Here is a 21,792-nt window from a genome sequence, read left to right as displayed (position 1 = left end):
ATTGGGAAGGAAGATTAGTAGGTAAAGCCCAAGGCCTTGTTACCAGCCTTGAAGGATGACATTTTACTCTGTAATACATCCCAGCCCTGCTCTGTGCTCCTGGACTCTGTGATGAAGAGGGGTAGCCTTCATAGCAGTCTCTGAAGTGTTAAGTAGGAGATGATGTCCTGTCCTGAAGCATATAATGCAAGAGATTTAGCTCACATGAAACTAAGGGTGAAAAGAAGGAAAAAAATTCCTGACAGTGATCAGAAACTGTATAGTGGCTGGTCCTCAATCCCTCTCTACATTTTATCCCCACTGTCTTTGAATTCACTTACAGAAAAACTTCTCAAAGGAGTTGTCTAAACTCATTCTGATGACTTCTACTTGTCACATTCTCCGAAGCTTTTATCCCCACCACTCCGCCAAAACAATTATTTCCAAGATCACCACTGACAGCTATATTGAGTCCTCATCTTGGTCTGTCAAAAGCATTTGACACAGTTTTGTACCTCCTCCTTCTCAAAACACTTCATTTTTCCTTTTAAATCTACAGTCACTTCCTAAACGATCTCATTTTCAGTCTTATGGATTCAAACACTTTCTCTGATCTGAGTCTAGTCCCCCTTGAACTCCAGATTCCTATATTAAACCACCAATTTTGTAGTTTGGATCCAATGCACATCTTTGTAATATGCCCAGAACAAAGGCCCTGCAATTCCCTCACAAATGTCTTCCCCCAATCGTCTTTTCTACTAGTAAATGGCAAGCCCTGTCTTCTATGTGTTCAGTCTAAAATCTTGAAGATTTCCTTGACTCGTCTCTCTCTTGCATTCCATGTCCAATCTGTTAGCAAATCCTGTCAACTCTATCTTCAGAATGAACCGAGGCAGCTCTCACCTCTCGTAGATCCTTGTAATACATGCCTAACTGGATTCTCTACTACCACTATCCCTTTATGGTCTGTTCTCCACAGGACAGCAGAATTATTCTTTTAAGGCCTAAGTCAGTCCTGGCCATTCTCTCCTTGAAACAAAATAGAATGTTTTTTCTTTTTCGAATTAGAAAAGCCAAAATTCTTTCAATAACCTTCCATGACTTGGGCACTCTCTGGCCTTGTCTCATATAATTCTCCAGTTATCCCATATGGTTCCAGCTGTACTAACTTCATTTCTCTTCCTTAAATATGTCAGGCATGCTTCTTTCCTGATGCCTTTGCTCTTACTGTTCCCTCTGTCTAGAATATCCTTCCCAATACAAGTATGGTTTGCTCTTTAGTTGCTTCCAGGCGTTTCTCAAATATCATCTTATCAGAAATCCCTTTCCTGACCTTCAAATGTAAAATAGCATCATTGGTGTTTCTGATTCTGCTATTTTCCTTCATAACACTCATCACCTGGTTTGTTATTATCTGCTTCCTTTCTCCTACCATTAGAGGGTAATCGTAAGAATCTGGACTTTGCCTATTTGCAACACCTAGAACAATGCCTGGCACACGACATGTGATATTTGTCAAATAGATGGAATGAATGAATGGAGATTTAATGAGAAGAATGAATTTCTCATTTCCAATGGAGAAAAGTTGACTAAGAAAAGGGGAAAATACCAGAAGATTTTTTTTTGACTGAGGCTATAGGAAATATGCAATAATTAACTTTGGGAACATCTTAAGGGAGGAAGAATAACGATGGCTTGGAGTTGAGGAGTTATCCATACCATCCTCTCCACCTTTAAGAGCCATTTGATCGACTTAATCAATAGCCCCTACTGGTAGCTACCGCTACCTTTAAGTACCTGGAGGTAGAGTACCTATTCAGGAACTTCCTTAATTGTCTCCATACTATACTTATACTGAACTATAATCCCGAGAGAGACAGAAAGGAAATGTCATTGCCACTTTCCAGAGATCCATCTTGAGTTATCTTAGAAGTAATGGGGTTATTATAAATATTCTAGAAAGGTTGGTATTGATGCTGGTTCACAGAGAAGACTCAGAAGTTATCCTCACATTGGGCAGAGAGAAAATTGCTAAAGGGACTTCCTTGCCAGTTTGTTCCAGGTTCTGTTCTCCTGGAGTCCCTGGGGTAGGGAACCAGTGGTTGGTATCATCTTTTCGTTCTAGGCATTGCCCCTGTGCCTCCATCTAGGGGCTTAAGCTTGGAGGCAGCAGGTCATGGAGGAAGCGTGTTTGTGCCACTTAAAGAGACATCGGTGGAAAGCCTCCTACAAACCATGACTCATGCTCTGGCTAAGCTGCAAGTGCCCCGGGAGCAATTCTGTGATTCTCTGGAGCAGATCCACAGTGGTAGTTATGGAGCCATCTATCGAACCAAGATGTACACTGGGGACCCTGCTAAGCCAAAGAGTGTTGTCATCAAGGCTTTGAAAGGTAAAAGGAGAAGTGTTTGACTTCCTTTCCCCTTTTTCACGTTTCCACTGCGAGCCCTCAACAGTGAATGCTGACAAGCTTGCTGACATGAAGACTAATCAACAGATAGCTGGGATCACCATTGTGTGCAGAATAAGAAGGGAATAGAAAGTGAAAACTTGAGGCCAAAATGTTTTCTTTAGGGACCTTCCCTAGCTCAAGCTTGCCTATTGAGGCTGCTAGAAGTCAGTTTTTCATATGGATATTACTTGCATGAGGATTTTGAAGTTGTTCCTTCTTTTTATGCACTATCACTTTCCCTAATACTGTTCTCTTCCCTTCCTTCTTCCTCCCTCCCTCCTTTCCTTCCTTCTCCCTCCCTCCTTTCCTTCCTCCTCCCTTCCTTCCTTCCTTCCTTCCTTCCTTCCTTCCTTTCTTCCTCCCTCCCTCTTTCCCTTTTTTTTTTCTTTCATATGGGCCAGTAATAGGGGATAGATACAACAGAACAAGGATAGGATAAACAAGAATACTAATCAAAAGGCCTAGGCAGTGATCATATTTGAATGTGAACACTTGTCTATTTAGGCAAATGAAAGCCTATCCAGTTCTAAAACCTATGATTCTATGTTAGCTTTGACAAAAAAGCAGTGACATTGAGGATTATCTTCTAATTAGTTCCCTTTCTATTTACTTTTTGTCTATACTTACTCTCCTTTGGAGCTTTGCCATCTGAGGTTGCTTCCTCCCTCATACCTCCCATTTTATTGGTAATGTTCTGATTGCTTACTTCCCATTGCTCTCCTGTCCTCCACAGAACCAGTTGGGCTCTATGAGGTGCAGGATTTCTTAGGACGAATCCAATTCTATCAGTACTTGGGGAAGCACAAGAACCTGGTACAGCTGGAAGGCTGCTGCACAGAAGGGCTGCCGCTCTATATGGTGTTGGAGGATGTGGCCCAAGGAGACCTGCTCAGCTTTCTCTGGACCTGCCGGCGGGTAAGCGGTAGCGTAGAGGTGTTAGGAAGGAAAGGCTTGACTTGGCTGATTAGCTGTTCACATGTCAATTAGCTTGGCAAATGACGAAGCAGAGAGACATTATAGTAACATAACAGAATGACTGAGTATCACCATCCAATAGAACTTTTTATGATGATAGAAATGTTCTATATCTGCTCTGTCCAAAATGGTAGCCATTAATCACATGCGGCTATGGAGCACTTGCAATGTGGCTGATGTGACTGAGAAACTGAATTGCTAATTTTATGTAATTTTAAGTAATAAACTTTTAAATAGCCACATGTGGCTAATGGCTACCAGATTGGGCAGTGCAGATTAGAATATGAACGCTACGCTTTGCATCGTACTAGCTGTGTGACTTTGGGCAGGCCACCTCTCTGAGCCTGAATTTTCTGAATCTGTAAAATGGGGATAAAAATAAATTATTATGAAAATTAACAGAAATTATGCATGTAAAAACTCTTGTTAGTACTGCTTGTAATTTTGTTGCTGTTAGTCTTAAGTGTGTCTTCTATTCCGTAACATTGTTCTAGTATGCCAGGGTGGATGAGGCGAAATCAGCTTGAAAGTTTTTGTACTTTAAATTCTTATTAAAAAAAATTTAAATGTTCAGAAATTTCCAGACTAAAATGCAAGTTCTCTTCCTAACAATTTTCCTACTTCTCTATATATTCGTCTTTCTGAAGTGCTGCATTTTCCTAGTTAGTTCCTCACTTACCAATGGACAAGTTCAATATTAATCAAGCCTCCTCAATAGACTGATTATTTTACTACTAATTGTGTATGATAAAGGGATCCTGTTTTCATCCAAACGAGGTACAAACAGGATGATGTGCAAGTCTTTAGGTGTTTAAATCTTTTTAAGAGGTTATCCATCTGTAACTTGTTCTCTGCTCTAACCTCACTAGTTTCTATTTTCAAAACAATTATGCTTCTCTATTTTAGACCATTGGAACATGCTTTCCTCATTACACCAAACTTCTCCCTTCTCTTTTTTGCATAGTCATTGTCCACTCATCCTTCAGATCTTTTCTTGTCGCCATCATGTGCTATTTTCCATGACTTTCATGGTGCATATATTTATGCATGATTATTTGATTATGATTCACACGTGTTTGTCACATTGTAAGATCCGGAAGGCAGCAGATATGTTTATTTTGCTCCTTCTTGTGTTCTGAGGTCCTAAGATGGAACATGGCACATATTAGGCATTCAATGATGATGTGTTGGATTAATGTGCTTAATTTTCACTCTCTCTGACACACACACACACACACACACACACACACACACACACACACAAACTATCCCAGGAAAATTGTTGCTTTATCCAGGGGATAGTCTTATATATATTTGTACTTCTTACCTGCTATTCTATTCTTCCTTCATTCTGTGATTCATCTACATTCTGTATTGTTTTTCCAGGCCAGTAAATCATTGTACTTCTCTGCATATCTGAGAATCTCTGATATTAGCCTCTCCTTGAATCTTAGTCCCTATGTTTTTGTATCTTTTCTTTTGCCTTGATACTTGCATTTAAGAACTCTGCTTATTAAATTCAACACCCCCAAAATAAATAATCCAGTAAGAAATGGGCAGAAGACACAAACAGACATTTTCCCAAAGACATAGTAATGGCTAACAGACACATGAAAAGATGCCCAACACCACTCATCAACAGGAAAATACAAATAAAAGAAGCCCATGAGATACCACCTCATGCCTGTCAGAGTGACTAAAATTAACAACACAGGAAACAACAGATGTTGGCAAGGATGTGGAGAAAGGGGAACTCTCTTACACTGTTGGTGGGAATGCAAACTAATGCAGCCACTCTGGAAAACAGTGTGGAGGTTCCTCAAAAAGTTAAAACTAGAACTACCCTACAATCCAGCCATTGCACTACTAGGTATTTACCCAAAGGATACAAAAATACTGATTCAAAGGGGCATATGCACCCCAATGTTTAGAGTAGCACTATCAACAATAGCCAAACTACGGAGAGAGGCCAAATGTCCATTGACTGGTGAATGGATAAAGAAGATGTGGTGTGTACAAAGAAATATTACTCAGTCATCAAAAGGAATGAAATCTTGCCACTTGCAATGATGTGGATGGAGCTTGAGCATATTATGCTAAATGAAATAAGTCAGTCAGAGAAAGACAAATACCATATGATTTCACTCATATGTGGAATTTAAGAAACAAAACAGATGAACATAGGGGAAGGGGGAAAAAAGAGAGGGAAGCAAACCATAAAAGCTTCTTAACTATAGAGAACAAACTGAGGGTTGCTGCAGTGGGCGGTGGGGGGGCACGATGGGCTTGATGGGTATTAAGGAGGGCACTTGTGATGAGCACTGGTGTAATATGTGGGTGATGAATCACTGAATTCTGACCTGAAACCAATATTGCCCTATGTGTTAACCAACTAGACTTTAAATAAAAACTTAAAAAAAGAGAATATCTCTGCCTCTCTCTTTTTTTTTTTTTTTCCAAATCTGTTCACGTCATTCTGATATAATGCTTTTATCTTTGTCTGTTTAGGATGTGATGACCATGGATGGCCTTCTCTATGATCTCACAGAAAAACAAGTATATCACATCGGAAGGCAGGTCCTCCAGGCTTTGGTAAGGCTGGGCAAAATGACCACAGATAGTATGGATGTTTCTTGTTAGCCTGGTATTTGAAATCATATTTCTAATATTTATATTTCCAAATGGGGTATACATTATAGAGAAAATCAAATGGAAGTTAGGGGGCAGAAACCTAAGCACTGATAAATTGTTTTCGCTTCTTTCTTTATGAAATTATTTAGATAATATACTACAAGATGGTAATTCTGGGAAGAAAGTAGTCAACTTAGGGTTTGTAGAAGGAACAGGACAGGTTTTAAAAGGTTTCTCAGGCGCAGGAAGATGGCGGCGTAGGAGGACGCTGGGCTCACCGCGCGTCCTGCTGATCACTTAGATTCCACCTACACCTGCCTAAATAACCCAGAAAACCGCCAGAGGATTAGCAGAACGGAGTCACCGGACCCAAGTGCAGACGAGAGGCCCACGGAAGAGGGTAGGAAGGGCGGCGAGGCGGTGCGCGCTCCACGGACTGGCGGGAGGGAGCCAGGGCGGAGGGGCGGCTCGCCGGCCAAGCAGAGCCCCCGAGTCCGGCTTGCAAAAGCGGAGGGGCCTGACGGACTGTGTTCCGACAGCAAGCGCGACTTAGCGTCTGGGAGGTCATAAGTTAACAGCTCTGCTCGGAAAGCGGGAAGGCTGGAGGACAAAGGGAGGGTGAGCTGCGGAGCCCCCGGACGACAGAGCTCAGTTTGGCGGGGAACAAAGGCGCTCGCCAGCGCCATCTCCCCCGCCCATCCCCCAGCCAAAATCCCAAAGGGAACCGGTTCCGGCCAGGGAAATTGCTCGCTCCGCGCAAACACCCAACTCTGTGCTTCTGCGGAGCCAAACCTCCGGCAGCGGATCTGACTCCCTCCGGCTGCCACAGGGCCCCTCCTGAAGTGGATCACCTAAGGAGAAGCGAGCTAAGCCTGCCCCCCCTCCCGCCGTGCACCTTGCCTTCCCACCCCAGCTAATACGCCAGATCCCCAGCATCACAAGCCTGGCAGTGTGCAAGTAGCCCAGACGGGCCACGCCACCCCACAGTGAATCCCGCCCCTAGGAGAGGGGAAGAGAAGGCACACACCAGTCTGACTGTGGCCCCAGCGGTGGGCTGGGGGCAGACATCAGGACTGACTGCGGCCCCGCCCACCAACTCCAGTTATACACCACAGCACAGAGGAAGTGCCCTGCAGGTCCTCACCACACCAGGGACTATCCAAATGACCAAGCAGAAGAATTCCCCTCAGAAGAATCTCCAGGAAATAACAACAGCTAATGAGCTGATCAAAAAGGATTTAAATAATATAACAGAAAGTGAATTTAGAATAATAGTCATAAAATTAATCGCTGGGCTGGAAAACAGTATACAGGACAGCAGAGAATCTCTTGCTACAGAGATCAAGGGACTAAGGAACAGTCACGAGGAGCTGAAAAACGCTTTAAATGAAATGCAAAACAAAATGCAAACCACCACAGCTCGGATGGAAGAGGCAGAGGAGAGAATAGGTGAACTAGAAGATAAAGTTATGGAAAAAGAGGAAGCTGAGAAAAAGAGAGATAAAAAAATCCAGGAGTATGAGGGGAAAATTAGAGAACTAAGTGATACACTAAAAAGAAATAATATACGCATAATTGGTATTCCAGAGGAGGAAGAGAGAGGGAAAGGTGCTGAAGGGGTACTTGAAGAAATAATAGCTGAGAACTTCCCTGAACTGGGGAAGGAAAAAGGCATTGAAATCCAAGAGGCACAGAGAACTCCCTTCAGACGTAACTTGAATCGATCTTCTGCACGACATATCATAGTGAAACTGGCAAAATACAAGGATAAAGAGAAAATTCTGAAAGCAGCAAGGGGTAAACGTGCCCTCACATATAAAGGGAGACCTATAAGACTCGTGACTGATCTCTCTTTTGAAACTTGGCAGGCCAGAAAGAATTGGCACGAGATTTTCAGGGTGCTAGACAGCAAAAATATGCAGCCGAGAATCCTTTATCCAGCAAGTCTGTCATTTAGAATAGAAGGAGAGATAAAGGTCTTCCCAAACAAACAAAAACTGAAGGAATTTGTCACCACTAAACCAGCCCTACAAGAGATCCTAAGGGGGACCCTGTGAGACAAAGTACCAGAAACATCGCTACAAGCATGAAACCTACAGACATCACAATGACTCTAAACCCGTATCTTTCTATAATAACACTGAATGTAAACGGATTAAATGCGCCAACCAAAAGACATAGGGTATCAGAATGGATAAAAAAACAAGACCCATCTATTTGCTGTCTACAAGAGACTCATTTTAGACCTGAGGACACCTTTAGATTCAGAGTGAGGGGATGGAAAACTATTTATCATGCTACTGGAAGCCAAAAGAAAGCTGGAGTAGCCATACTTATATCAGACAAACTAGACTTTAAATTAAAGGCTGTAACAAGAGATGAAGAAGGACATTATATAATAGTTACAGGGTCTATCCATCAGGAAGAGCTAACAATTATAAATGTCTATGCGCCGAATACCGGAGCCCCCAAGTATATAAAACAATTACTCATAAACAGAAGCAACCTTATTGATAAGAATGTGGTAATTGCAGGGGACTTTAACACCCCACTTACAGAAATGGATAGATCATCTAGACACACAGTCAATAAAGAAACAAGGGCCCTGAATGAGACATTGGATCAGATGGACTTGACAGATATATTTAGAACTCTGCATCCCAAAGCAACAGAATATACTTTCTTCTCGAGTGCACATGGAACATTCTCCAAGATAGATCATATACTGGGTCACAAAACAGCCCTTCATAAGTTTACAAGAATTGAAATTATACCATGCATACTTTCAGACCACAATGCTATGAAGCTTGAAATCAACCACAGGAAAAAGTCTGGAAAACCTCCAAAAGCGTGGAGGTTAAAGAACACCCTACTAACGAATGAGTGGGTCAACCAGGCAATTAGAGAAGAAATCAAAAAATATATGGAAACAAACGAAATGAAAATACAACAATCCAAACGCTTTGGGATGCAGCGAAGGCAGTCCTGAGAGGGAAATACATTGCAATCCAGGCCTATTTCAAGAAACAAGAAAAATCCCAAATACAAAATCTAACAGCACACCTAAAGGAAATAGAAGCAGAACAGCAAAGGCAGCCTAAACCCAGCAGAAGAAGAGAAATAATAAAGATCAGAGCAGAAATAAACAATATAGAATCTAAAAAACTGTAGAGCAGATCAACGAAACCAAGAGTTGGTTTTTTGAAAAAATAAACAAAATTGACAAACCTCTAGCCAGGCTTCTCAAAAAGAAAAGGGAAATGACCCAAATAGATAAAATCATGAATGAAAATGGAATTATTACAACCAATCCCTCAGAGATACAAACAATTATCAGGGAATACTATGAAAAATTATATGCCAACAAATTGGACAACCTGGAAGAAATGGACAATTCCTGAACACCCACACTCTTCCAAAACTCAATCAGGAGGAAATAGAAAGCTTGAACAGACCCATAACCAGCGAAGAAATTGAATCGGTTATCAAAAATCTCCCAACAAATAAGAGTCCAGGACCAGATGGCTTCCCAGGGGAGTTCTACCAGACGTTTAAAGCAGAGATAATACCTATCCTTCTCAAGCTATTCCAAGAAATAGAAAGGGAAGGAAAACTTCCAGACTCATTCTATGAGGCCAGTATTACTTTGATTCCTAAACCAGAAAGAGACCCAGTAAAAAAAGAGAACTACAGGCCAATATCCCTGATGAATATGGATGCAAAAATTCTCAATAAGATACTAGCAAATCGAATTCAACAACATATAAAAAGAATTATTCACCATGATCAAGTGGGATTCATTCCTGGGATGCAGGGCTGGTTCAACATTCGCAAATCAATCAACGTGATACATCACATTAACAAAAAAAAAGAGAAGAACCATATGATCCTGTCAATCGATGCAGAAAAGGCCTTTGACAAAATCCAGCACCCTTTCTTAATAAAAACCCTTGAGAAAGTCGGGATAGAAGGAACATACTTAAAGATCATAAAAGCCATTTATGAAAAGCCCACAGCTAACATCATCCTCAACGGGGAAAAACTGAGAGCTTTTTCCCTGAGATCAGGAACACGACAGGGATGCCCACTCTCACCGCTGTTGTTTAACATAGTGCTGGAAGTTCTAGCATCAGCAATCAGACAACAAAAGGAAATCAAAGGCATCAAAATTGGCAAAGATGAAGTCAAGCTTTCGCTTTTTGCAGATGACATGATATTATACATGGAAAATCCGATAGACTCCACCAAAAGTCTGCTAGAACTGATACATGAATTCAGCAAAGTTGCAGGATACAAAATCAATGTCCAGAAATCAGTTGCATTCTTATACACTAACAATGAAGCCACAGAAAGACAAATAAAGCAACTGATCCCATTCACAATTGCACCAAGAAGCATAAAATACCTAGGAATAAATCTAACCAAAGATGTAAAGGATCTGTATGCTGAAAACTATAGAAAGCTTATGAAGGTAATTGAAGAAGACTTAAAGAAATGGAAAGACATTCCCTGCTCATGGATTGGAAAAATAAATATTGTCAAAATGTCAATACTACCCAAAGCTATCTACACATTCAATGCAATCCCAATCAAAATTGCACCAGCATTCTTCTCGAAATTAGAACAAGCAATCCTAAAATTCATATGGAACCACAAAAGGCCCCGAATAGCCAAAGGAATTTTGAAGAAGAAGACCAAAGCAGGAGGCATCACAATCCCAGACTTTAGCCTCTACTACAAAGCTGTCATCATCAAGACAGCATGGTATTGGCACAAAAACAGACACACAGACCAATGGAATAGAATAGAAACCCCAGAACTAGACCCACAAACGTATGGCCAACTCATCTTTGACAAAGCAGGAAAGAACATCCAATGGAAAAAAGACAGCCTCTTTAACAAATGGTGCTGGGAGAACTGGACAGCAACATGCAGAAGGTTGAAACTAGACCACTTTCTCACACCATTTACAAAAATAAACTCAAAATGGATAAAGGACCTAAATGTGAGACAGGAAACCATCAAAACCTTAGAGGAGAAAGCAGGAAAAGACCTCTCTGACCTCAGCCGTAGCAATCTCTTACTCGACACATCCCCAAAGGCAAGGGAATTAAAAGCAAAAGTGAATTACTGGGACCTTATGAAGATAAAAAGCTTCTGCACAGCAAAGGAAACAACCAACAAAACTAAAAGGCAACCAACGGAATGGGAAAAGATATTTGCAAATGACATATCGGACAAAGGGCTAGTATCTAAAATCTACAAAGAGCTCACCAAACTCCACACCTGAAAAACAAATAACCCAGTGAAGAAATGGGCAGAAAACATGAATAGACACTTCTCTAAAGAAGACATCCAGATGGCCAACAGGCACATGAAAAGATGTTCAGCGTCGCTCCTTATCAGGGAAATACAAATCAAAACCACACTCAGGTATCACCTCACGCCAGTCAGAGTGGCCAAAATGAACAAATCAGGAGACTATAGATGCTGGAGAGGATGTGGAGAAACGGGAACCCTCTTGCACTGTTGGTGGGAATGCAAATTGGTGCAGCCGCTCTGGAAAGCAGTGTGGAGGTTCCTCAGAAAATTAAAAATAGACCTACCCTATGACCCAGCAATAGCACTGCTAGGAATTTATCCAAGGGATACAGGAGTACTGATGCATAGGGGCACTTGTACCCCAATGTTCATAGCAGCACTCTCAACAATAGCCAAATTATGGAAAGAGCCTAAATGTCCATCAACTGATGAATGGATAAGAAATTGTGGTTTATATACACAATGGAATACTATGTGGCAATGAGAAAAAATGAAATATGGCCCTTTGTAGCAACGTGGATGGAACTGGAGAGTGTAATGCTAAGTGAAATAAGCCATACAGAGAAAGACAGATACCATATGGTTTCACTCTTATGTGGATCCTGAGAAACTTAACAGGAACCCATGGGGGAGGGGAAGGAAAAAAAAAAAAAGAGGTTAGAGTGGGAGAGAGCCAAAGCATAAGAGACTGTTAAAAACTGAGAACAAACTGAGGGTTGATGGGGGGTGGGAGGGAGGGGAGGGTGGGTGATGGGTATTGAGGAGGGCACCTTTTGGGATGAGCACTGGGTGTTGTATAGAAACCAATTTGTCAATAAATTTCATAAAAAAATAAAATAAAAAATAAAAGGTTTCTCAGTCTTGGGGCACCTGGGTAGCTCAGTTGGTTGAACGTCCTACTTTGGCTCGGGTCGTGATCTCGCGGTTGGTGGGTCTGAGCCCCGCATCGGGTTCTGTGCTGACAGCTCAGAGCCTGGAGACTGCTTGGGATTCTGTGTGTGTGTCTCTCTCTCTGCCCCTCCCCCGCTCATGCTCTGTCTCTGTGTCTCAAAAATAAAATAGGGTTTCTCAATCTTAAAGCTCAAAACTCAGGGCCAAGAGTTAGATGCTTTATACTCTTACTTTCTCATATATACTAACATGAAGAGATATAAAATGGCAAATAATGAGCAAGTTGGGAGGAGACACAGGAGGAGAAACCAAATGGGTGAAAGGCTGCAGAGCCACAAGGAAGTGTACAATTTTGTACCTGAAAAACAAGAAAGACTAGTTCAGGACACGTTTGGTTGGAGACTTGTTTTGATACCAAATGTGATAGGAAATATATAAACTTCAAAAAGAACAAGGAATAGTGGGAGAGAAGATATCAGAAGGGGCAACAGTGAGATCATTCCTTCATTTTAAACCAACTTAGATAAAGAGGTAAGAGAAATAAAGCAAGATTAAAGAGAAAAAAAAATGTACCTTTGTCAGGATTAACCAGGAAATTTAGATGACAATTTCTATGAAGTTATTTAGATAATAGTGTTTAACATTAGCATTTGGTATAGAAAATCAGGGTCTGTGAGGCTACTAGTTTAAGTGTTTGGTATATCTTGCCTCCTTGAGATGTGAAATGTACCAGGGATATAAATGGAATCTGGGAAAGCTTAGAAAAGAAGGAGTGAGGTGCAAAAGAGCAGTAGTATATATGTATAAATGAATATTGTCTACAGCGTTTGGAAGGCCTAATTGGTATGTCCCCTTGATAAAGTCTGGGTGTCAGAATACAGCCTACCTTGTATTCTGAGCCACAACTGTGGTGGTGCCCCACAGGGATGCGTTGACCAGGTTACCAGGTTCAAGATTACCAGTTACAAGGCAATATCATACTATCTTTTTTCTTAATTTTAACAACCACAAAGTCACGACATTTCGTTAATTCTTTAATAATTTCTTTGCTTTAAAACTTCGCCTCACGGGGACAGAAAACTGCCAGTCACTGGTTCCTCCATCATCAAGGACTGGAAATGACCATCTTACCCTCTCACTTTTTTTTTTTTTTTTTATGTCATTCTTGTTTAGCAGTCATAGACCTCAATCTCTAGCTCTTTGGTCATGTATAGATTTTCAGCTTCTTATCCCTTGAATAGCCTGATGTTGGGGGGTAAGGATTGCAGCAAATCAGCATCATCCAGATGCAATGGTTTTTAAATGCTTTGTTGGCTGTGCTAGAATCATTGTGACACTTCATAAAAATAAAGATTACCAGGTTCCTCTTCCTAGATTTTGGTTAAGTACAGCTGGTGTGGAAAGTGTATGTTTTTCAAAAGCTCTTAGGCAATTAATTCTTATCTGCAGCCTGGCTTGAGAATTATTAGTAGAATTTGTGGTACTTCGTATGAATTAGAATACCTCGTTCTGGTTACTACCACTCAAAACGGTGTGGCTTTACGTAATCATTTAGATTTATCGCAAAGATATTTCCCTAACTCACCTTAGTTATTTTAGGGACAAAATGAGATGATATAAAGCTCTGTGTAAATTCATTACTATGGCACTCAATTTCACTGTGTATATATTACCTTGTTTGGGTGATTGCTGCTAGAAACTTGAAACCGGCTTCCTTTTCTGATAGCTAGCTGGGTCCTATCTGAGAGGAATGTAAAATCAGGCAGGAGTTAGAGCTTGACTCAGAGCGGGTGATCATACTTTCCAAACCTTATTAAAGCTATCCGGATTATTTGTTCAGTTTGGTAATCCTAAACACAGTGCAAAAATGTGCGATTCATTAGAGTGCCTTGGAAGTGATATGTCGTTATCAGTGAGGCTTGTTCAGAGTTGAAAATGTCCTTGTCTTTTTGAGGATTCCTAGGACTGTTTCTCCTTGTCTGTGACTCGAGCCATGACCTCAGACAGCTGATCCGTCTTTATCTTATGCTGACAGGAATTTCTCCAGGATAAGCATCTGTTCCATGGGGATGTGGCAGCCAGGAATATCCTGATCCAATGTGATCTTACTGCTAAGCTCTGTGGATTGGGCCTGGCTTACGAAGTCCATGCCCGAGGGGCCATCCCAGCTACTTACCCCATACCTCTCAAGTGGCTCGCCCCAGAACGGCTTCTGCTGAGACCAGCTGGCATCAGAGGAGATGTGTACGGTTTGTTCCTGCCCTTTGGACTTCTTCCCTTCTTTTTTCTCTATTTATTTTGGGGAGATAGAGAGAGAGAGAGATTGAGCGTGATGGGGTGAGGGGCAGAGAGAGAGGGAGAGAGAATCCCAAGCGGTCTCCCTGCTGTCAGTGCAGAGCCTGATGCAGGGCTTGATCTCTCTAACCGTGAGATCATGACCGGAGCTGAAATCAAGTCAGAGCCACCCAGGTGTCCCAGACTTCTTCCCTTCTTGACCTAGGTGTCCTCCAGTCCCTGACCATGACTGTGTCTATTGTCAGTTATGTCTACATGTGAAATCTCTATTTAGAAGTCAGACAGACTCTCAAGGGGAAATGTGTGTTTTGTGACAGAGCTCATATTGGGCATCTGGCTACAGTCCTTTTTAGTGTCTTTTAAAGTATGACTCCTGTATTAGATTAGCAGCCATAATTAGGAAAGAGAAAAGAAAAATGAAAAGATTATTCATACCAATATCCAAGGATTTAATCTAGTAGAGTCCCCTTTATCTGAAGGTGGTAGGTCCGCTTAATCAAAATCTGTTAAACTAGTAATTATTAAAATAAAAAGATATATACATACTTCAAATAATTTATTTTGGCTTAAAACATATAAATATGTGTGTATTGATTGGTCTTTTAGGGGAGGGCCAAGGCTTTTTCTATGAGGATGGACCTCCTAAATGAAGTTATACATTGTATTTCTTGTGTAAAAACATGCATAATACATTGTTCTTGAGTTTTTGCGTGAGATGACTCTGAGTGAGAAACTTGAAAAAAATTGTGAAGCAATTTGACTGCAGACACTGATTATTATTTTTTCCAATTTTCTACTGTTGGCTCTCCCACACAATTGGACAACACTTTCTTTTTAGCAGCTTATTTTTATAGAATACTTTCAAAGCATCCAACCTAGTTTTCAGGAGCTAATGCATTTTTTTTGCATTGATATTTAATTGATTACATAATTACATTGATACATATGATGGCATAAACAGTATTGTAAAGAATCATGATTGGTTTTTGGTAACCAGATAATTCAGCAGCTTGGAGAAGCACAGAGAGGTAATATAGAATATCTTACTAGCCTGAATGTGGTGAGCAGCAGAAAAAATGTAGAGCCTCAGTTAATATGGTGAGTCAATCAAAAGACTTCCACTGCTGCTTCACTCACATCTGCTTTTCAATAGGGGTCTGGGAGTAATAAGTTTAACTGGGAAATATTGCTTGTTTAATGGTGATGTTATAGAATAGTGAAATATACATCTCTCAAATCATTTTGCTCTGGCAAATATCTATTCCCATCATGTGTAACGCTTGCTCTGTTAATGTGTTTCCTAGGTTTGGGCAGTTAGAGCTATTGAGGAAATAGTAGATAAATGATTAAAGCCTCACTGGGATTTGTGCTAAGAATCAAGGTTAGAATTTCAGCAGGAAGAAATGGAAAGGATGAAAGGATGCACAGGGTCATTTCTTTTTGTTTGCGTAGATGTGTTTGTGTGTTTCCATAAATACACACACAGTGTAGCAAATAATAATAAACATCCATTAATGTGAAATGTAGAAGAAAGGAGACATAAAGGCAGTCCACAAAGAGATTAGACTTGAAGGGGATTGAGCAGCAGTGCTTTCTAATTACTTTGCTTATGTTATCAGACGCCCTTAATTTCCCCTTCATTGTCTTCTTTATAGGGTTCTTATTTGAAGACCTCTGAGAGTTGAAATGAGCTCTCTTTAGGAAAGGCAGAAATAGAAACTAAGTAAATGGCTTTGTTTCTTTCACAGCTGGTCCTTTGGGATCCTGCTTTATGAGATGGTGACTCTAGGTAAGGAGGGTCCCTAAAGTAGTATATACCTGGATGCAAATATCCAAGTATGTTTATTTGAGTGGGGGGTGACATATTCTATGAGGAGAGGTTTCCCTACAATCTCAGGTTTGAACTGGGCTGACATGAAATCCCCCTCATCCTTTTAGTTTTTTTTTTTTTTTTGCTTTCTTTTCCTTAACACTTTACCAATTCCAAAGCACATTTTAAAGTCCAAAGAATAATTCCAAGGGTGATTTTGTATAAACATAAATGTATTGTCCTGAGATGTATTAATCCATTTGATTGAGAAAATGCAGTATTTTCCCGTGCTTGGGGAGTAGAGGGCACGTCTCATTTCTCACTTTGCTTTGTTACTTTTGTAAAGGCTCAACATTATCCTAAATTTTCAGGTTTTTTTCCTCCCAAACACCTTTTCTACCCCCCAGACTCTCTAAGCTATGTCCTGACTTGATCACCAGGGAACACTTATATTGTCTCTAGTATTTTCCCCTTGGCTCCACCTTTTGCAGGCAATTAGCCCCGGTGCATGAAGAGTCATGTTATAGTTGGTATTCTAGAGGACCTAAGGTCCCCTTGCTGCTCTCCTTTTTTTCCATGCCAACAGGGGCACCGCCATATCCTGAAGTTCCTCCAACCAGCATCCTGCAGCATCTCCAAAGAAGGAAAATTATGAAGAAACCAAGTAGTTGCACGCATACCATGTAAGTGGCTTTTAGGACCTACTCTCCTCTCATTACAATGCCTTTTTGATCCCCATCGATCTTGCCCTTCTTTTTTTTTTTTTAATTTTTTTTTCAACGTTTATTTATTTTTGGGACAGAGAGAGACAGAGCATGAACGGGGGAGGGGCAGAGAGAGAGGGAGACACAGAATCAGAAACAGGCTCCAGGCTCTGAGCCGTCAGCCCAGAGCCCGACGCGGGGCTCGAACTCCCGGACCGCGAGATCGTGACCTGGCTGAAGTCGGACGCTTAACCGACTGCGCCACCCAGGCGCCCCCGATCTTGCCCTTCTAAAGTGGCTCAGATGATCCCTATCTGTCCTTTATGTGCTAATATACAGCCTTAGACATACCTATGCGGTAAAATACATCTGCTCATATATCATATATATTTACATATGTGTATATGTGTGTGTGTATCTGTGTACACACACACACAATGTTGAAGCAACTACTGAGAACTATATGAGGGTTCTAAGCAGATAAAGTTCAGCTCTTTCAGAACCTTCTAAAATAGGTAAGGAGGGGACCAAATCCAACACAAATATAGTAGTGTTTTGTCTGTCTAAATGTATCAGTCAGAGACTACCAGCCTCAGTTCTAATATGGCTGCCATAAAATCCATTCCCCTAGAGTTACTCACTGGCTCTCATTACCATTTAACTTTTAAAAACTATGGACTATCTATTTTTTTCCAATTCTGATCAAATTAGAAGTCAACCAGAAGAAGGAGGGTAGGAAGAAATTAGAAAGATGGGAGGAATAGCCAATAATGTCAGCAGAAAGGGACAGCTGGTGAGCCAACGCAGAGGCAGAAAATGGAAAAATTAAAAATTACACACAGAGTTTCAAAACCAATGACGTACAAAAAGGGCTTGTTAAAGAATATAAGGAAAGGTTAAAATATTTATAAGAAGTCAGGGGAGAATATATTAATATACATTTCTTATAAAATTATTGGTATTTATAAATTTTTCAGCGTTGAAAGGGTAAATTTCCATCACCTGAGTTTCACATCAATGAACAGTGACTGTATCAAGCAGATTATAAGTGTTAAATATCATAACTATACACACACACACACTCACACACATGCATATATATAGTATAATAATACTGCTTGGATACACTGGAATGATTGTTGAAAGCTTTCTTGTTGGCTTTTTTAATGTGTAAAAAGCTGTCCTTTATATTGGGCGGGGGGAGACACTGAACCAATAAAGTATCTGATCTTCAAGAATTTAGTATTTGGATGAGGAGATATCTAAAAGCAATATGAAAATCAACATAAAATGGGAGGCCATATAAAAGAATGATGAAAAGTTCAGACTCAGGTCATAGAGTCAAAAAGACACATGTTCACTCCTAGTCCTGCTACTTTACTGGACATTGTTGACTTTTCTTGAAATAGGTATAATGATAATCCTACCTCAATGTTATTGTGAGGCTAAAATAAAACAATGCATGTTAAGTTCCACTACCATGCCTTATAAAATAAATAAGTTCTTGCTAAATGTCATCAGTGTTATTAAATTGGCATCTTTTACACTGTACGACAGTGGGGAGTGTGGGAGACGCAGTGTGGGCTGAGGTTTTTACGGGAAGGTTGCACAGAAGAATTGAGACCTAAAACAAACCTGCAGGAAATGATGACCATAGAGGGTATTTGAGGAATTGGGCATAGCACCAGCAAAGACAGAGTCGGGTGTTAAAAACCACATCTAAGGCATTGCAAGACACTGACTTAGCTGGAGGAGAGGGTTCAGTTAGGCAAGGTCTCGGAGGCAGAGAAGCTAGCAGGGAGGATGTCGGCTTTATATGGAAGCCACTGTAGGTTCTTGAGAGGGATGAGACATGAAAAAAGTGTCTGATAACAGACATTATTCATTCTTTGTAAACTGGGCTGAAGAGAAGACAGCTTAAGGTGGTAAGTACTTTTATCTATATTAAGGCAATTTCCTGGAGAAGCTAAATAATAAAAGAGGGAAATGGCCTGGGTTAATGAAAGGAAATATTTAATTAACTAGATTACTCAAAATAATATGAATCATATTATTCTTCTTATTGTATTCTTCTTCTTCTATTTCTTATTTTCCTGGCTTAGTGTAGCTTTTACTGGGAGACACCCTATAGCCATGGCCTGTCATGCTACAAGTTAGTAACATCTAAAGATGAGAAACACTTAACTTGTGAGAGTTTATGGTAATAGAATGAAAACAACTGCTTTGTCATACCGATTCTAGTTTGAGAAATCCTCAGTCATTCCTACTATAATTTTTTTTTTTTTGGAGTTTACTTATTTATTTTGAGAGACAGAGCAAGCAGGGGAGGGGCAGAGAGAGAGGGAGAGAGAGAGAGAATCCCAAGCAGGCTCCCATGGTCAGCGTTCCATGCAGGGCTCCAACCCACGAACTGCAAGATCATCACCTGAGCGGAAACCCAAGAGTCAGACGCTTAACCGACTGAGCCCCCCAGATGCCCGCAGTCATTCCTATTATAAAAAGGGCCCTGATGAGAAGATGATGTTAAGAGATTTAGTACTAGGAAAAGAAAGGAATATTATTCCCTGGGAAGAATATGAGAGGACAATGAGAAGTAGATTAAAGAATCGCGGGGTGGTTGTTGTTGTTGTTAAGTTTTACTGGAAGAGATGTGTTCCTCAAATATTTGCCTTGTCAAGGAAGTCGGTTTCTCTTGCTCCCCTTTCAGGTACAATCTTATGAAGTCTTGCTGGCGCTGGAGTGAGGAGAGCCGCCCTTCACTCAAAGAGCTACACTCACGCCTCGAAACTGCCGCTCGATCTGCCAATGACAAGGCTGTGTTGCAAGTGCCCGAGCTGGTGGTGCCTGAGCTGTATGCAGCTGTCGCAGGTATCAGCCTGGAGAGCCTCTCCTACAGCTACAGCATCCTTTGAAGATCCTCGGGCACGAAACATTGACGGGTGATCACAGCCTATTGGAAAGAACTCCTCCAAGGACAGAAAACAGCTTTCTAGCGGGGCATAAAGGGAGAAATAGGACCTTCCCCTACACATTTCCCTGGATACCTGAAGTGATGCGAGATGAGGCTCTCCACACCGTCTACCATGGAGACTGAGGAGAACAGTTTCATCTCTGTTGTCTCAGTCCTGAAGATCCAGGGTAGACGGTGGTGGATAGTAGCATTGCAAAGAAGGGCTTGGAAATCTCCAGTGTTTGTCTGGCATTGCACTCATAAGCTGGCCCTCCCACCACAGGCTGGTTTCCTCTTGAAGCATGCCTCTACCTAACTTATTACAGGGCCCAGAGAAGTTGCAGTCAGCTGAGGGAATAGAAAGCTGACAAAGAAGCTGATGAGAAAGAGAATTAAAAGGAGTATAGATGTGGACCAAGGTCATCCTTCAAAGAGGTGGTGGAGGAAGGAGATAAAGTTCTTCAATCCTGGTCCATCCTTGCAGGACTGGAGGAGGACCAGGAAGGAAAACTTCTGAGCTTCCCTTTGGGTACAGATAGGAGAAAGATGGTCTCCTTTTATCTACTTATGAGACAAGTGAACTCTGCTGGAAATACTTTTAACTAGAAGCTGGAGGGGTCCTTTCATGATTAAGCACATTCAACATCTATTGTTCATCAGACTAGCTTCCTGGTCCCCGTAAGACTAGGGAAACTGAGCCTAGAGAGTCCATTAGGCTGACAATGAATATACAGTTGACCCTTGAACAATATAGGTTTGAAATGTGTGGGTTCCCTTATACATGGATTTTTTTTCTTGATAAATGCAGTGCAATACTGTAAATGTATTTTCTCTTCCTTATGATTTTAACATTTTCTTTTTTTCTAGTTTATTTATTGTAAGATTACAGTGTATAATACATAGAACATATGAAATATGTGTTGATTGACCATTTATGTTTTTGGTAAGGCTTCTGGTCAACTGTAGGCTATTACTAGTTAAGTTTTGGAGTCCAAAGTTATATACAGATTTTTGACTGTGCAGGTGTCGGCGCACTTAATCCCTGTGTTGTTCAAGGGTCACCTGTACTATGTATTTAATAAGTAGGAAATGTGAATGCTTAGTAGTCCAGAAGGTCTTTAAAAGGGTTAGAAAACGATGTCATCTGAGACAGAAGGATGGTAGTTTCTGATTTTCAATCATTCACTGATGTACTGTGAAACTTCATTAAATTAATATTTATTGGGTAAAAATAGGATTTTCTAGTATATAGCTGCCAAAATCTCTATAATAGGGAGCATGAAAGTAAATAAATGGAAATTAATGTCAACAGAAAAATTCAAGAGATAATCTACATTGCCAGAACACTGATTCCTCACGTGTAAATGGGGATAATACCTACCTCACAGGGTTGTTGTGAGGACTGAATGAGAATATATATATTTGGACAATATTTGGCACATATGTGCTCAATAAATGGTAGTTTCGTTATTTTTTCCCTTCCTACTCATATCTATTTCATTTAAAATCTGCTGTAGCCAAAAGGAGAACCTCAGTCTGCCAGCAATACTGCAAGGCAGGACATGCTTAAAGATGGTATGATACAGGGACGCCTGGGTGGCTTAGCTGGTTAAGCGTCCGACTTCAGCTCAGGTCGTGATCTCACGGTTTGTGGGTTCGGGTCCCGCATCGGCCTCTGTGCTGACAGCTCAGGGCCTGGAGCCTGCTTCAGATTCTGTGTCTCCCTCTTTCTCTCCCCCTCCCTTGCTCACACTCTGTCTCTCCCTGTCTTTCAAATAAATAA

At 40.9% G+C, this 21,792-nt stretch overlaps 1 protein-coding gene across 1 annotated transcript in view; it reads left to right on the top strand.

Moving 5' to 3' along the window:
* STYK1 (serine/threonine/tyrosine kinase 1) overlaps window positions 1–21,328 on the top strand; it is a 50,694-nt gene extending 29,366 nt beyond the window's left edge. Inside the window, exons 4-10 of the mRNA XM_030321704.2 lie at window positions 2,105–2,371; window positions 3,165–3,346; window positions 5,915–5,998; window positions 14,286–14,494; window positions 16,294–16,334; window positions 16,942–17,038; window positions 19,767–21,328. Coding sequence (XP_030177564.1) covers window positions 2,105–2,371; window positions 3,165–3,346; window positions 5,915–5,998; window positions 14,286–14,494; window positions 16,294–16,334; window positions 16,942–17,038; window positions 19,767–19,971 — 1,085 coding nt within the window. The 3' untranslated portion in view covers window positions 19,972–21,328. The remainder of the gene's footprint in view (window positions 1–2,104; window positions 2,372–3,164; window positions 3,347–5,914; window positions 5,999–14,285; window positions 14,495–16,293; window positions 16,335–16,941; window positions 17,039–19,766) is intronic.
* The last annotated feature ends 464 nt before the right edge of the window (window positions 21,329–21,792 follow it).

This window comes from Lynx canadensis, chromosome B4, assembly GCF_007474595.2.
Source record: "Lynx canadensis isolate LIC74 chromosome B4, mLynCan4.pri.v2, whole genome shotgun sequence".
Taxonomy (NCBI): Eukaryota; Metazoa; Chordata; class Mammalia; order Carnivora; family Felidae; genus Lynx; species Lynx canadensis.
The sequence above is the reverse complement of the archived record's forward strand: the minus strand, read 5'-3'. Positions and strand labels throughout refer to the sequence as shown.